Here is a 15,508-nt window from a genome sequence, read left to right as displayed (position 1 = left end):
ACAAAGGGATGTCGAATAGAAAGTGGGAGGGAGAAAGCTACAAAACTAGGTAATGTGTCAAGCAATACCCTTTAATGAATGGTTTGTGGTGGCATGCAAAATAAGAGACCTTTTAGGATTTACTTTAAATAAAATTGTGTAAAGGCCCTTATTGGTCCAAGGTCTCTACCTCCAACCCAGCCTTCTTGTTTGTGTGCAAGATGAAAATCTGTAATGGCCAGAGGAGTCCACTGTGACATCTCCTTTGAAAATATGAAGATGTGTCCATGTGGGTCCAACTGCAACTTTACGAGAGTTACAAGCAGAACCACCTTTTCAAGTCGCTTATGACATTAAGTGCCCCAATGTCTTTAAGGATTTCTGTACACTTAACTATTAGTATCTTGCATTCTGAAAATAAAGTACATTCAATTGAGAATTAAAGAATTTACTTGTGTCCTTTAAATCTTTATCAGAGTTATCATTTTACAAATGTTTTGTTACTGGGATTTATGCCAAGGACCGCTGCCATTTGCATGGCAACCAGACACTGTCAAATCTGAAAGAGGGCAGTTGGTTAGCTAAGTGGGGATGAGAGGTAAAATACAAGCTAGTTTACCAAATAAACACTGCTTAAACAGCACGCTCGCCAACAATCCAAAAGGTACTAATTTCCAATTAAAAAAGTTTAACTTACCAGTTTAGGCACAACGAACTCCAATGCATTGCTGTGTGCCCCACCTTTCACCATCACTTCATTTTCCAACTGGGACTCTGTTTTTCCATTGCATTCGTTCTTTACAACTCCCGTTTGTTTTAATGCCATCATGTTTGGCTTTGGAGGGAGTTTTGGTCTTTCGCTCTTATTTTCGGATACTTTAAAGCGCTGAACACATGCTGCAGCAGAAGCAGAGGAGCCTGCTGAATTGGAAGAGCTGGCTCGGTCAGCATCCCCCCGACCAGGTTTTAAAGCAGTGACTGTTCTTGGGGCCTTACTGAGTAAATGCTTGGAATAGAAAGTGGAGGGTGTAGCTTGGTTTCCTAAGGGTTGATTGTTAAGTGCTTGCTGTTGGGGTTTAACCATCGCAGGATCGGCCTTCACATCTTGATCTGCAGCATGCCTCTTGCCCAATCTTGCACTCCAGCACGGGGCTCTCGGCGACGAAACTGGTGAAGATGCTGCGGATCCAGACTGTGGGGATCGAGGAGATAACTTTGCTGAAAACATTTCTTTCGACAGAGTCAGAGGTCGAGTCATAACTTTTGGTTTAATGTTCTTAAAATTCGGCTTGGGAAAAGTAATAATTTCCTGCTTTTTAGGCTTGTTTGTTGGCGTCACAAAGGGGTTTTTACCTTTTGATGACAAATTTACATCACCCACTTTTAGACTTTGTGCAAATGGATCCAGAAGCTCACATTCATTCGATGCATGCTTCACATTAACAGAGAGGTCTCCCAATCCAGAAATGAAAAACGTCCGATTTTTGGATTCTGGCAAGGGTGTAGAAGTAACCGTTCCTGTTGTAGTTGGGCTGCAAACCGAAAAGGATTCCTCATAATTTTGTGGAGGCTTGCCTTGAACTTCCTGTCCAAACAATTCGTTGTTGGGAGCTTCTAGGGTTAGTTTTTTTCGTACATCACATTCCATGCATTGGTCAACATTTTGGTCTGGCACGCTGCAATGGGCTTGTGCAGGAGAGCGGTGCCTTGTATCAGCTATTCCTGTGCTTTGGATTTGTGTCCTGGATTCAACAAGAGGAGGTGGAGAAAGATCATGACAATCCATCTCATCAGTTACGAAATTGCTTGCAGCTATACAAATACCATGTATCTCATTAGACAACCTTGGTAATACTGAACAGGCATCACTTGTGTTACTTTGGGCCGCTGAAGTCTCCAAAACAGAGGTGCTCAATGGCTTTTCATTGTTACTAGAAATAAGACTATCGTTTCTCATATGCATTTCATCACAAAACACTGAAGGGAACAATGGAAAGCTCAAAGACAGCGTATCCTCATTTATGAACAGCATTGGTTCCAAAGTTTTATCCTCCACAGGGGGCTTTTGCACAATCGTTCGATCAACTTCCATACTGGTGCAGTCAGGTGCTTCTGCAAGTTCAAAGTTTTTAAACTGAAAGGCAGCGCAAAACGTGTGCTTGTCAAAACCATGGACATTCGAAGGTTGAACAGAAGGCACATAGTTGTTGACCCTAGAAGTGGGCATATTTGGAAGGACAGTGCCATCTCCCAGAGTAGCTGGGTCCTTTAGGTTTGCTGCATGTACCGGGGTCAGTTTGGAGTTCGAGCAAATTGGGTCAATGTTCATCATAAAAGCTTCCTTGCATGTGTAATCAACCGTCTCCTCCAACACAATCGACCCAATGTTTTGAGAAGGCGCACCTTCTGTGCCTCCTTCATTTCCAGAATCCAGGCTAGGCTCACGCTCCACGGTTTTCTCCGAGTCCTCAACATTTTCATTTATTCCACAAATAAAGTTTATTCTTGATGGTCTCCTTTGACTGCATGCAATCTTATTTGCATTTTTATCAGCAGTAAAGGAAGGACGTCGCAATCCATGATTTGCTTTGTCTTCTGAATTCTCCACACTCATCTTGATATTTGCTTCACTGTCTTTGTGTGTGCCATTACCCTCCAGCTACAGGCAAATGTACAGCAAGAGCACTTTTATCTCCCCAATAAAGCCGAAATAAAGGGGTTGCCCAACACACTGGGCTGTCTCCATATATGATCCATGGGATTTCTCTCAGCTTCGTCAACAGGTCCTTCCACACTGTTCAAACAAAAACCCAAATGGTGCAGAGTCCCATCCTGGAAAGAAAAAAGCAAGAAGAATATGAACAAAATCATCTACACATTTACATCAAATCAAGTTTAAGAAATGTGCGCACATTTACACTTTTCATATAACTGGATTGCCGTCCTAACTCATAGCCAAGCCTTCAGTGATGGCCCAAGTATTAAAAAACTTGATTTCCAGTATTTACCATCTACCGTCTTGGAAGAGAAATCAGGGAAATTCTGCTCCTCTCACGATAAAAAAGAATTGCAATTTTCAACAGGGAGAACATTCAATGAAAAATTGGACTGAGAAGTAGCAGCAAGTGGGCGGAGCGACAGACTTGCCCAATGCCGCTGAGCACTTCAATAGGTTACTTTGAAAATACATTCCACTTTCTTGGCATTGATAGAGTCCACATGAGATATCTAACCTCAAGTGTATCTGAAAGATCTAGAGACAAGAAAAACAGACATTTGCTGGAAACATTACCAAAAATAAAACACAATATTAAGAAATACGACATAATGCAAAAATAACAGAAAATTAGCACTAGCCTTGCTAGGTTACAGCTGCCACAAGTATGTCTGCCTTGCTCTTGGGCTTCTGACCAGACACATCAAAGTAAGCGACTATTGGACTCATGGCTCCAGATGAGTGTTAGAGGTACGCATATTTTATTCCCTATTTGGGAACATTAGGAGTAAAAGAATATTTAGGGAGAAAAAAAGAGTTTGTTCACAACTAGCACAATTTAAAAGGCAAATAAAATATATTGCTATTTTTCTCATAATCCACACATTCGTTGAACTTAGAAATTCCCATAAATGGAAAAAAGAATCATAGGCAGTCTTCACACCAGACAGCGCCTCAGAAGAGCTCCACTCTGTGGAAGGTGCTGCACACAGCCCACAAGTATGAACCCCTCACCTGGGGTCTGTAGGTGGCATAAAGGCTCAGGCACTGAAGCCAGTAACACCCGATTTTTCTTTCTTTTGAGTATGGACCACATTCTCCGAGGTAAAATAAGCAGGTATTCCGCTTATACAGCATCCTAATTGGGCCATGTTTCTCTGTGATTTGCCTTATCTATGGCCAAGTGATTGTTACAGAAGAATAGCGCGCTAAGTGCTATTCTCCCCACCCATCCACACAAACAGACATACAAAGAGACTAACCATATTTCCATATCTGTACCAACAACATTGCGTTGGGCATGGACTGGTAAACTGATGGAAAGCGCTCACATCCTCGAGGATCCACAAAAAGAGAGCACTGGACAAGGACCATCTGCTTGTAGCACTTTCAGATAAAACATACATCCTCCTGATTGACAATGTTTTGGAACTTAAACAGAAAGTAAGATTAACTCAACCATAGGAGATACAACTCAATTCCGCCTCTTACTGCGCCCTCCCATCAGTGAGCAGTAGGGTCAAAATTCTTTTAGTCCAGTTTGATGCAGGCAGAACTTAGCAGAACTTCATCTGCGAGAGTACACGTGCCCTTTCAACACCTCTACTTTTCATGATTAGATATACTGTGTCCTCACTGGACTATGAGGATATGGTAGCATTTAACTAGCATAACCAAAAGAGTCATGGAATGTGGTATGCCACTTTACCTATCTGGAAGCAGGGTCCCAAAAACATGCAATTCTATTCAAAAGCACATGTCCATTTAAGACTACTGCAAACCCAGGACACCAATGACTATTCAGCTCATCCCACCTATTCACCAAATTGGTTCTGAGTTTAGAATTTATTTGAAAATGCATATCAATTTGACCAATTCAAAAGCAGTGGTAACTAGTCTATTTTTTTTAATTTAAAGTCTAAATGTTTGCCACGAACATACATGAGTGACCGAGTGTAGCCAGGGAGCCCAAACCAACCAGGGGCAGTTGCAGGGCTCCTCAACATTTTTTAAGAATAATGGATTAAAATGCTGTGTTTTAAAGCACATTTTCTGTGAAAGAAATGGATGAAGAGCCATACCGTTTGAAATCGGTTTTGTAGGGTAGAATATTAAAAAGAAAAAACAGATGCTCATCACCAACGTTTCCCAAAGCATTTTCATAATGTCTCTGCAGACAATATGCGTGAGTATAAATAAAAACTTTCCTGATGGCTGTACCCATACAATGCCACATAGGTTGCACCAATGTATGCCAGTATTATCATTTAAGAGCCTACCCCTGTTGGTTAAGCCAGAAATAAATGTCATACCACAGTAAGAAACACAAAACAAAAAATAAGGCAACCTCGACTTATAGTCACTGGCGCTTCTCAGTTGGCCCCCAATCCAAGGGGCTGAAAGTTTCAAAAATATATATATTCCTTAAATGTTAGTACTTCACTTACTGGATATATAAGCTCTTGTTGAGTCCGTGTAGTTAAAGCCAGGAATGTTTTATTCACATTCCTATTCAAGTGAAAAATAGCACTTCTTTACAATATGCTACATTGAGCCATCATCTTTAAATGCCATCAGTGTACATTTTGCCAATGCATTTCGGTGAAAACCTTCATCAGGGCTGTACATGGGCTATTGGTGCATAATGTGGTTCTTAAATTTTAAATAACATTTTAAAGAACAAAATTGTTAACAGCAGATCATGTCACATTTCAAAAGCAAAGAAAGTATGATACATCAGTAAGTTAACACATACCATTAATTGTGATGTCCCGCGATATGTTCAAAAGTTGAGAAAACGAAACAAAAACAGAAAATATCATTTAGTTTCAAAGCTATGTGCTTAATAATATCATGTTTTAAGGAACATAAAGTAGGCCTACCCGATCGCATCAAGTTCTATTTTTCAAGTGCGTATTTGAACACCTATGGCAATACTGCCGATTCTAATTTTGATTTAATAAATGCGTATAGGAATGCATGTATCGATGCTGTTGCTGTATGGGAAACAAACATGCCCTTAGCTCAGCTCGTTCTTAGTGTCCTAATCCATTCAATAAACCGGCGCATAAACGTCGGTGCTTACCTCTTGCTCGAGTAAAGCTACAGCTCTGCAAGTCGCATACTCGAGCAGGCTCCAGAGCTGCATTTAAGTGTTGCCATGGAGATGGTAGCGAGGCGCCGTGGTCCAGCTGGGAAGCTGGAGCACGTACGCCTCGCGCCCCACCCCCGGGTGATCACCCTGGGGCGGGGATCTCTCCATGGCAACCTCCTGTTGCTATAGTTGCTAAGGAAAGTAGAATGACATAGGAAATGTCAATACCGTTCCAATTCGCAAAATTTCCATTATGTAACAAATAGTTATACTTGTTCTTATATTGTGACTGGTGCAATATGAACATAGGATTATACAACTCTTTTGTGTAAAAGAGTTGAAATAAAACTTAAACAATCAACAATCATAATAGTTCAGATGACTTATATCGAGGACCATGGGTCTAGGGTGCTAAGCACAAATGTCGGATTCACAAAAAATCCAATGTAAGATTTGTACAGTTTGAAAGCAAACAGTCTGACCTGCAATCTGCAGGAATACAAATTAACTTAGCAACAGGAGGTTGCCATGGAGAGATCCCCGCCCCAGGGTGATCACCTGGGGGTGGGGCGCGAGGCGTACATGCTCCAGCTTCCCAGCTGGACCACGGCGCCTCGCTACCATCTCCATGGCAACACTTAAATGCAGCTCTGGAGCCTGCGTGAGTATCCGACTTGCAGAGCTGTACGCTTTACTCGAGCGAGAGGTAAGCGCCGACGTTTATGTGCCGGTTTATTAAATGCATTGGACACAAAGAACGAGTTGAGCTAAGGGCATGTTTGTTTCCCCTACAGCAACAACATCGATACATGGGTTCCTATACGCATTTAGTAAATCAAAATCAGAATCGGCAATATTGCCATAGGTGTTCAAATACGCACTTGGAAAAATAGAACTTGATGAGATCAGGTAGGACTACTTTATGTTCCTTAAAACCTGATATTATTAAGTACATAGCTTTGAAACTAAATGGCATTTTCTGTTTTTGTTTCTTTTTCTCAACTTTTGAACGTATCGCGGGACATCACAATTAATGGTATGTGTTAACTTACTGATGTATCATACTTGCTTTGCTTTTGAAATGTGACATGAACTGCTGTTAACAATTTTGTTCTTTAAAATGTTATTTAAAATTTAATTACCACATTATGCAACCAATAGCCCATGTACAGTCCTGATGAAGGTTTTCACCGAAATGCATTGGCAAAGTGTACACTGATGGCATATAAAGATGATGGCTCAAAGTAGCATATTGTAAAGTAGTGCTATTTTTCACTTGAATAGGAATGTGAATAAAACATTCCTGGCTTTAACTACACTGACTCAACAAGAAGCTTATATTTCCAATAAGTGAAGTACTAACATTTAAGGAAAATATATATTTTTGAAACTTTCAGCCCCTTGGATTGGGGGCCAACTGAGAAGCGCCAGTGACTATAATTCGAGGTTGCCTTATTTTGTGTTTTGTGTTACTTAGAAGTCCTTGTGCTATAGGACCAGTTTGAACTGGCAGCTCCAGGTTAAAACATTAAACGATCAAACAATAGTTCTAAACATTCATTATAAATGGAATAGTGTGGTGCCCACCACTCCTACGTTTTTCTTGTTTATACCACAGAAAGAAAACATGTCCAGACAGGCTGCACTAATGAAGGTCAGTCTTGCCATGTAATAACACGCATGTTTGCATTACCCTTGATGCCCAGTAAAATAAATACCATGCCACAGTAAGAAAGTATAGTCAGACCGGCTGTACCAATGAAGGACAGTCTAGCACCCTTATTGAATTACCCTTCATATCAGTAAATAAAAGATGTTATGCCAGAAGAAAACATACCGAGACTGACTTCACCAATTGGGGCAGTCTAGCCACATGACACTTATGTCTGCGTTACCCTTGAGGCCTACTACAAATGCCACACTGCCAGTACCCCACACCTAGAATTAGAGGCATTCTCCCCCTCCACACACACACATTGAAGGCACACAGTCATACAGCAGGCATGCCGTCATTCACACGCATAAATACACGTATACTCTCATTCAGCCACGCATTCATGCAGCACTATGACAACTCCTTGCATGCACACTCATATAAAAACAAACCCATTCATACATGCAAACTTAGACAACCCCGCTTTAATGGAAGCATACATATAAACATCACATATCCACATGAATACTTCACATAACTCCTGCTTGCACCCTCAGCATGCCGCCACACGAGACACGACCAGATGCCCCCGCCTTCGGAGAGAAGAGGAGACAACTGTCAGTCAGCGCCTATGCTAGTAGTGCAAGAATGAGCGATTGTGGGGCCAGACGTCCTATGACTGGTTGGCCTCTCCTTGCGCTGTACATATTTCGCACAGCACAAACCGCGCCGCATTGAAAAGTAAAAACCTACGTAGCGGGGATGCGCCTCTACTCAAAAGGCAGGTAGCACAGTCCCCTGTGCAAATAAAGCACCGATCTAAACGTGTATCTCGCTCATGTGGTGACGCCATGCACATACAAATGAGCCAGCACTGCTCAAAAGGCTTGTGACAAATCAGTGCACAATATATATTGCTGAAAATATACACTTTGTTTTTTCAAGTGATTACATTATTATACGATTGCACCTGAGATAAGATAAAGTACGTGGGTAACTAAGGCTATAGCTGGTAATGGCGTCAGGAGTACAAATCAAATGATCAGGTAAGAATGTATCGTCAACGCCCAGAACTGTAATACCAAAGATTCCTAAACCAACAACAAGGACAAAGCATGCCACATTTACAGACACAAGCCCACAGATCTGCACAATATTCTCATTGACATTGTTGTGTCCCTCCCCCAAGTATACCCTTTCATCAGGTGCCCAGCACGTGCTGCAGCTGGCAGTGGCTCCTGAGGGCCATCAGGCAAAGGCATGACAGGGATTCGGCTGTGAAGGGACCAGGGAACTCAAGGGCACTCTCCATGCTGTCAGCAAGGATGGCTGTACAGGCAGCCCAAGTGCAGTCTGAGCACAGGCAGAAACAGCGAGAGGCAACAGACACACATTACACTCAAGTATCAGGTAGTAGCATTCACAACGGATTATGTGGAAAACAGGGCATCAGCGACTGCAGTGTCTCGAGCAGTATCCGAATTGGCAGAATAGGCAACAAAAACAGCAAACATTGTTTTAGCCGCATGAACAATCTCAAACAGGAGACACCATTCACTTTGAACTTCAAGCATATTAACGCAGCGGCAATCACTCATGCTCAACAGCAAACCTGAGCGCCTCCAGTGTAGATCCAGCAAAGGCTTAAACAATCATTTGTAGAGGCAACAAATGTGCACCTTCTTTCAGGCGTGGGACAGGCCAATAACTGGTACCTCAGTCTTATAGAAAACAGCTCGTCAAACTTAATACTAGTGAAAAGGGTTCAGCACAAAAAGCGGTTGCCAGTTGCGACATGCACTTTTTTCCTACCTGGGGAGAGGCAACGAGGAGGATATTTCTGATATATCTGCCGATCTCCCTCTCAAGCCATACAGTGGTAGCTGCAGATCCCATCGCACTTTCATGGTTTACTCATTACGCCTATGTTGCTGAAGTGTAAACATCGAGGAATTCTAAATGTTCTTTTTCTCTCGAGTTAGTCATTCTAATGTTAAACACCTCATCCGCTTTGTTTTCAATTTCTTAAATTGGAATAAAGGGCAGGGAAGAAGCTGCAGCATATGCTCAGTGGTGTCTCAGAACTCAAGACACACTGTAGACAATACAGTCAACATCTTAGACCAAACGGATGTTTCCACAGCTTTGACTAGCAGGTCCAGTTAATACATGGATGCTGTTACAGTCCATGGAAGCTTTGTTGGAACGGGTGGCTGCACACTGTATTGGGAGAATGAATGCTTGTAGGAAGGCAGGTAAACAAAAAAAAAGTAACAGTAAACTTATTGTCTAAAAGCAAACAAAAACGATGACAGATGCTATGCAAGAGACCCTCTATCCAAGAAAGACAAAACATAAATCCAAACTGAAGAATACTCCCGTCCTCACCAAAAAGCAATACTGGTGCGAGGTCATTGACTTGGGCTCAGTCAGACGTCATGTTTCAAAAGACTCACTATTGCTGCACCGAAACAACATCTGAAAACAAGTGCAACAGTACCCGTCAACGATGTTTTTATTTGTTATTCATTGGGCAAACTGACACCAAAATATGGTAATGCGTGGGGCCAATGTACCTTCAATACACCTTCACAGACTTTGAAATTCGGTTTATTATTCACTACTGTGTGGCTCCTTTCCATCAACAGCGGCGGAAGCGCGTGCACATTTCATGCGCTGGATTAAACCACAAGTGTTGTGCAAGGGCGGGGCGCGGGGATTATTGTGCACTTTAGTAATGACCCTTTAACGGGTCCGTAGTTTGCAGACCATTGTGTGATAAGCACCATAGACCAGTGCGTTCATTTTGCTGTCCCATGAAAACCGTTGAGATTCCCGTCCGCTAGCATCAAAGACATCATTGTTATCGGGGTTGCCTATGGTTTCCATTCAATTCTCTAATGGATGTTTGGCAGCTGTTCTCAGCCTGTCTGTGGCCATGGGTGATGGGAGGTTGAGTTGGGAGCGAAGGGTAGCCAAATCAGTAGGCAGCTTCACTCAAAGTGAATTGATATGGATCATCAACTACAGACTACAGTGTTTTTTCTGAGGGAGTGCACATACAATACTTTATTTTTATGTACGGGCAATACAGTATTAAATGTTCATAACCACTGAGTCAGTCATTGTGGCCAGCTGTTCTCTTGAGCAAGGTGGCTGTTGCTTCGAATGGCAAGATGACCATTGTAGAGCAGAGTGGCACATTTATGGCTGCAGTACAGCAGAAAAGGTCACTTTCCTGAGTTATTGACCAGCAGCACTCGTAGACTGGAATAGCAGATCTGAAACCATCAACATATAGCCAAACATTAGGGTCCTTGCCGTCTCTGTGGTGCACCATTGGGTAAACATTGTTACACCAAGGGATCTGAAACATTGGCTCTCCACATTTTCTTTTTCTACAGATCCAATCAGCTCTGGGCAACACAGTAAAGGGTTAGGCATCATAGGTTATGTAGTCCATAAATCATTGGAGTCAAAGGTTGCTGGCTTGACACTAAATCTTATGACTACTGTGTGCGCTTACATACATCAGGTGGATAGCATGCATTCCTGGCCTCAAGGCATCTATTTTGGGATTTCTGGCCTGTACACTGTACCATATCTGCAAAATACAAAGTTATGTACACAGCATGTCTACACTGACCATCGTAGTGGGTTATAACAGCACATCCTGATACCTTTAAACGTACAGTAAACATAGTTAATGTCCTATGGTCTTCCTACTAGAGGGAACAGCGAAGGAAAGACTCCAACAGTGATTGCCTTTGCATACTACACTTGACTTGCAGAGAGCAATGTAAAACAAAAAAGATCGTTGCGTCTATAAAAAAAAGATATGCTCATGGCCCCAGGTCAGAAACGTCCTGCCACCCCCCTCCACGCCCCCCGCACCTCCCAGCTCGCAAACTCCCCCAAACCATGCCAGCTACCAGTCATCATAAAATAGTGACTAGGCATACCAGACGGAGAGTCTGCTCTTTGTTAGAAAAGAAGGCCATGGTGCACTGTTTGTATTCTCCCCTTCTGAACACAGGCAAACTTGGTCCCTCTCCAAAGTCCAAATCAAATAAAAAAGATAGCAAGCCAAGAATGTTCATGCCTGCCACCTTCTCCCATACACAACCCTTACTGGCAGACTGAAAAGAACCTATACCAAACATAACTGGGACGTTGCATACCGAGCATATCATTGGAATTACTGTATCAGGAAAGGGCACAGATTTTCTATACCACAGTAGATTCAGGACACAGATTAGCAGAATAAATGGCCAAACTGTAATTCCTTACTTTGGCACAATCGCTTCCATCCAATCTGTTTGCAACTTCCTTCAACTTTGCCCAACTTTGGGGTCAGAAAATCTGCTCCAATGTTAGGAGATATCTGCAATTGGCACACTAACGTGTCTGAGGGCGACAATGGTCAGTGTGAGCTTAAAAGCGCAGCAAATATTTGCAGTACCACTGTAGCTCGGAGTACTGACCTATTTGACAACCATGCTTTGGAAACTCAGATTTGTGCATCCAGAATCAAGAAGGCCACTCCCACCCCAAAACAGAAACTGGACCTAATCCGAAAGCTGCCACAGAAGGTGTTCAGCATTGAAGTTGGTAAATACTGCCCAGTCACTAAACTAAACTCCCCCTTTTCCTCTAACTTATTTCATGGTTTTCTGTGTACATTACGCACGAGGTTATTGGAATTTATAACGGGCACAGCTGCCATTTGTATGGTCTCCAGGCACCCAGTCATATTCTCTCCCCAGATCTCTACATTCCCAATGTCATTCTCCGTTTCTCTCTATAGGTCTCGCGCCCTATGTTAATCTCTCTCTGCATCTGTCTGTTCCCGCGATTCCCTCCGCACGTCAGTCTCCTGTTACAGTCTCTCCCCTGCGCTAGGCCAATCTCGCCAGTTTTGCCTCCTCCACCCTAGGTCAGTCTCTCAACATAGTCTCCCACCCTTCCCCCAGGCCAGTCTCTCTCATCAGAGTCTCACCAATGTGTCATGCAAGATCGCTGAGATTGATCGCCACTCTCCTATGGCTACTCTGGTCCCAACAGCTGTTTTCCCTGTAAACTGTAGTTTTTTTTCTCCAAACTTTAACCTTGTATTATAATTAATTATAAACCCATAACCAAAACTAACAACATATTAAAAAGAAAAAATAGAGACATCACCAGTTCATTTTCGTTACATTTTCAACAGTCAAGACCCCAATATCCTTCCCGAAACCATCATCCCATAAAGCTTATCGTCCAGGATACCTCTGTGCACCTTCGTCCTTGAGGTAGGACAGTTCTTCAAGAAGCTACAAGACAGTGTTCCTCATTATCGGCAGTGTGTGGGTTAAATGTTCATGTGATTAAAATGCAACAATTTCAGAGAACCGCACGCCATAGAATGATTGGTATGCATTCTTTAGGGTTGAGGTGATATTTTACCATGGCTACCAATGACTAAATATATAATACTAGCAAAAAGTATTCTGTAGACAGATGTGAGAACACTCATTAATTGCTGAAAATCAATGATCCTGTAGGTCACAGTTCCGAGTAGCTTATCGCGTGATGTGCTTTGCACTCTGAAGTAAATTGCACTGAGAATGGGCGCATGTGGCTGGCTTACGTACCCCGGAGCAGACATGGAGGGGAGGCGAGAGTTGGCATGCTGCAGCGTAGTGGAAACTTCTGTGCACTCTCCCCACTCGCCACCTCACCATGGCACGGTCCTTCTTCAAACACATTGATGTTTTGCCAATTTGAGGAAACCATTTCATATGTGAAGGGGCTGAAATCTGGGGAAAGTGTGGGGTGTCCAAATGTTATGTAGACCATGAGGTCAGGATGGTCCTAAACAGGTAAATATGCAAAATGTGGTGGAGATTGGTGGAACGGTGTGAAATTGTATAAGGAAAAAATGAACAATTTCTGCTTTATACATAGAGATAAGTTTATTTCCACGATTGTGCCAGAGTCAGCCTGGCAGCCATCAAAAGATGTGTGACCATTTTGGCTGTTGGCCCTCGTAGTATATATACACCTGCCTCCTTCGAGTCTCCCAAAATTGTTACCTTAGGATCCTATGGAAGGGTTATGTTGGTCAGCTCTTTTAGGTGCGAATGTACCTCTTTTCCGTAGACTTGTGGCATATTTCATGACCACCGTAAATGACCAATTGTACCCCTTTCACCACATCCTCGGCAACAATCGGCTGAAATATTCTAGTTGATTCCATTCAGCCTACTCAGGGACATGTACCATCTAAGGAGAATGTTGCAGGCACACTCATTCATACTAGTGCAACGCAATGATTTATGTGCCCGCTCCCAGATTTGATCCCAAGATGCAGTCTGCACTTCAAGCCCTAAGTCTCTCCCAATTCGTCATATATGGCTGTTTGTCGTAGCTACCTGTGGGGTCCAGTAATTTATACCCTTGTGCATCCCCCCTTTTGTGATCCCCTCTCCCTAATTTAGTTCTAACCCTTTGAGGGGCCCTTGTGCCCCTTTCCTGATCTTCTGGGTTAGTGAGCCAGTTTCGTATCTGCGTGCACCTGCATCTAGCATTCTCGGGTAGCAAGAACTTGTGCTTACACTCTTTGAATGTCAGTGGGTTGGAGCCCTCGTACAGCTAGTGTAACCAAAGTTTGCCAACTGCTTCCCACCCCCTTGAAGGCCTGCCCCACTTTTGTTGGTGGAGGCGTTGCTAAGGGGCAGGGGCACTGAGGGGGCTACAGCCCCGGGTCTTTTGGTTGTATCCCCGGATAGAAGCTCAGGTGCTACAACCAAAATGCTAGCTAGCCCCAAGTCCCGCCAGTCCCGACATTAGCTTAGCCCCTGACCTTTTCCAGACCAAGCAACACCCCTATTTCCTGGTGATAATTCTGGGTTGTGAATGACACGCGAGAGTGGGTCTAGCCCTGCTGGGATCTTTAGCACGCCACAGCTGTCATGACCCTTGCCCCTGGCCCTCACTGGCAAGTCAGCCTTCCAGTTAGGGCCAGGTCAAAGGCCTTAAAACCTCATCCAAGACTCTCTTGGAGTCAGTCCTGGCGTCTTTGGTGCCAGGATCATAACCATCATGAAGACCAACATTAGAATTGGACTATTTACTTGGGACTATTTAACTTGGGGGGGAAGGGGGGGGGGTTCAGCCAACATGGAGGCACACACATAGCTTAGTTACAAGGAACTGAGCTATGCGGTCTAGTCTTTTGGGTGTGGCGGGCCTGGGACTACTTTACCTGGACTACTTTGGGTGTGGCAGGCCTGGGACTATTTTATCTGGACTACTTTACCTGGGACTATTTAAATCGCACCCAAACAGCAGAACATGCTTTGCGTTATTCTGCTGTGGGCAGCGTTACGCTCACCATGTCCAGTTCTTTGATGCCAGTTTACCTGAACCCGAGGACCTGCAGAGAGAGAAAGAACACTACGAAACTTACCTGGAACAGTATCCTGTCTTCAATCCATCGCTGGCTTCAGTTCCACTCACCTAAAGGTACGAACTCCATCATCCGGCACTGCATGCATCCAGGAATACCATAACCTGGGAAGAGGAGAAAGACAGACAGCATTAGTAAGCGTTTATTCACGTTTCCTCCCGAATGAAGATAGCCACATAATTCTTACCTGGGTAGTCCACTCCTGGTCAGTATCATTGCTGGAACATTACGGCGCTCGGCGAGGAACATCGCAACCTGCAAGGAGGGAAAAGACACAGGTTAGCAATATAAAAGGCGAAACAGTGCTGCGCATCGCGCATTACTCACCGGACAGCATTGCGCACACCACGCTTTCGCCTACCGGCCCATGCTCATCTTCAAACTGCATGACAACACCAACATACCTTTCCGTACCTAAAAGGAAAGAAGCAAGACATTATTATTCGAACTAAAAGGAACGTAAGAACTGCACATAAAAACACTAAAGCAGCAAACCTACGGAGTTGCAGCAGGCCTGGATTCCCACAGGGGGGCTTGCACCAACATCTACGCGACCCTGCCACAAGGAGCAGGACAGAGAATCCACCTTTCACAATATTAAGGTGAGGAGAAGGC

General features: G+C 43.5%; 1 protein-coding gene across 2 annotated transcripts in view; it reads right to left on the bottom strand.

Annotated features, from left to right (window-relative positions):
* MTUS1 (microtubule associated scaffold protein 1) overlaps nucleotides 1–15,508 on the bottom strand; it is a 1,716,559-nt gene that overhangs the window by 1,120,450 nt on the left and 580,601 nt on the right. For both annotated transcript variants that reach the window (XM_069631569.1, XM_069631568.1), the window contains exon 2: nucleotides 677–2,811. In XM_069631569.1, coding sequence (XP_069487670.1) covers nucleotides 677–2,593 — 1,917 coding nt within the window. In that variant the 5' untranslated portion in view covers nucleotides 2,594–2,811. The remainder of the gene's footprint in view (nucleotides 1–676; nucleotides 2,812–15,508) is intronic.

The sequence above is a fragment of the Ambystoma mexicanum genome, chromosome 6q, assembly GCF_040938575.1.
Source record: "Ambystoma mexicanum isolate Mex_15411 chromosome 6q, UKY_AmexF1_1, whole genome shotgun sequence".
Taxonomy (NCBI): Eukaryota; Metazoa; Chordata; class Amphibia; order Caudata; family Ambystomatidae; genus Ambystoma; species Ambystoma mexicanum.
This window is presented reverse-complemented; position numbering and strand designations above follow the sequence as displayed.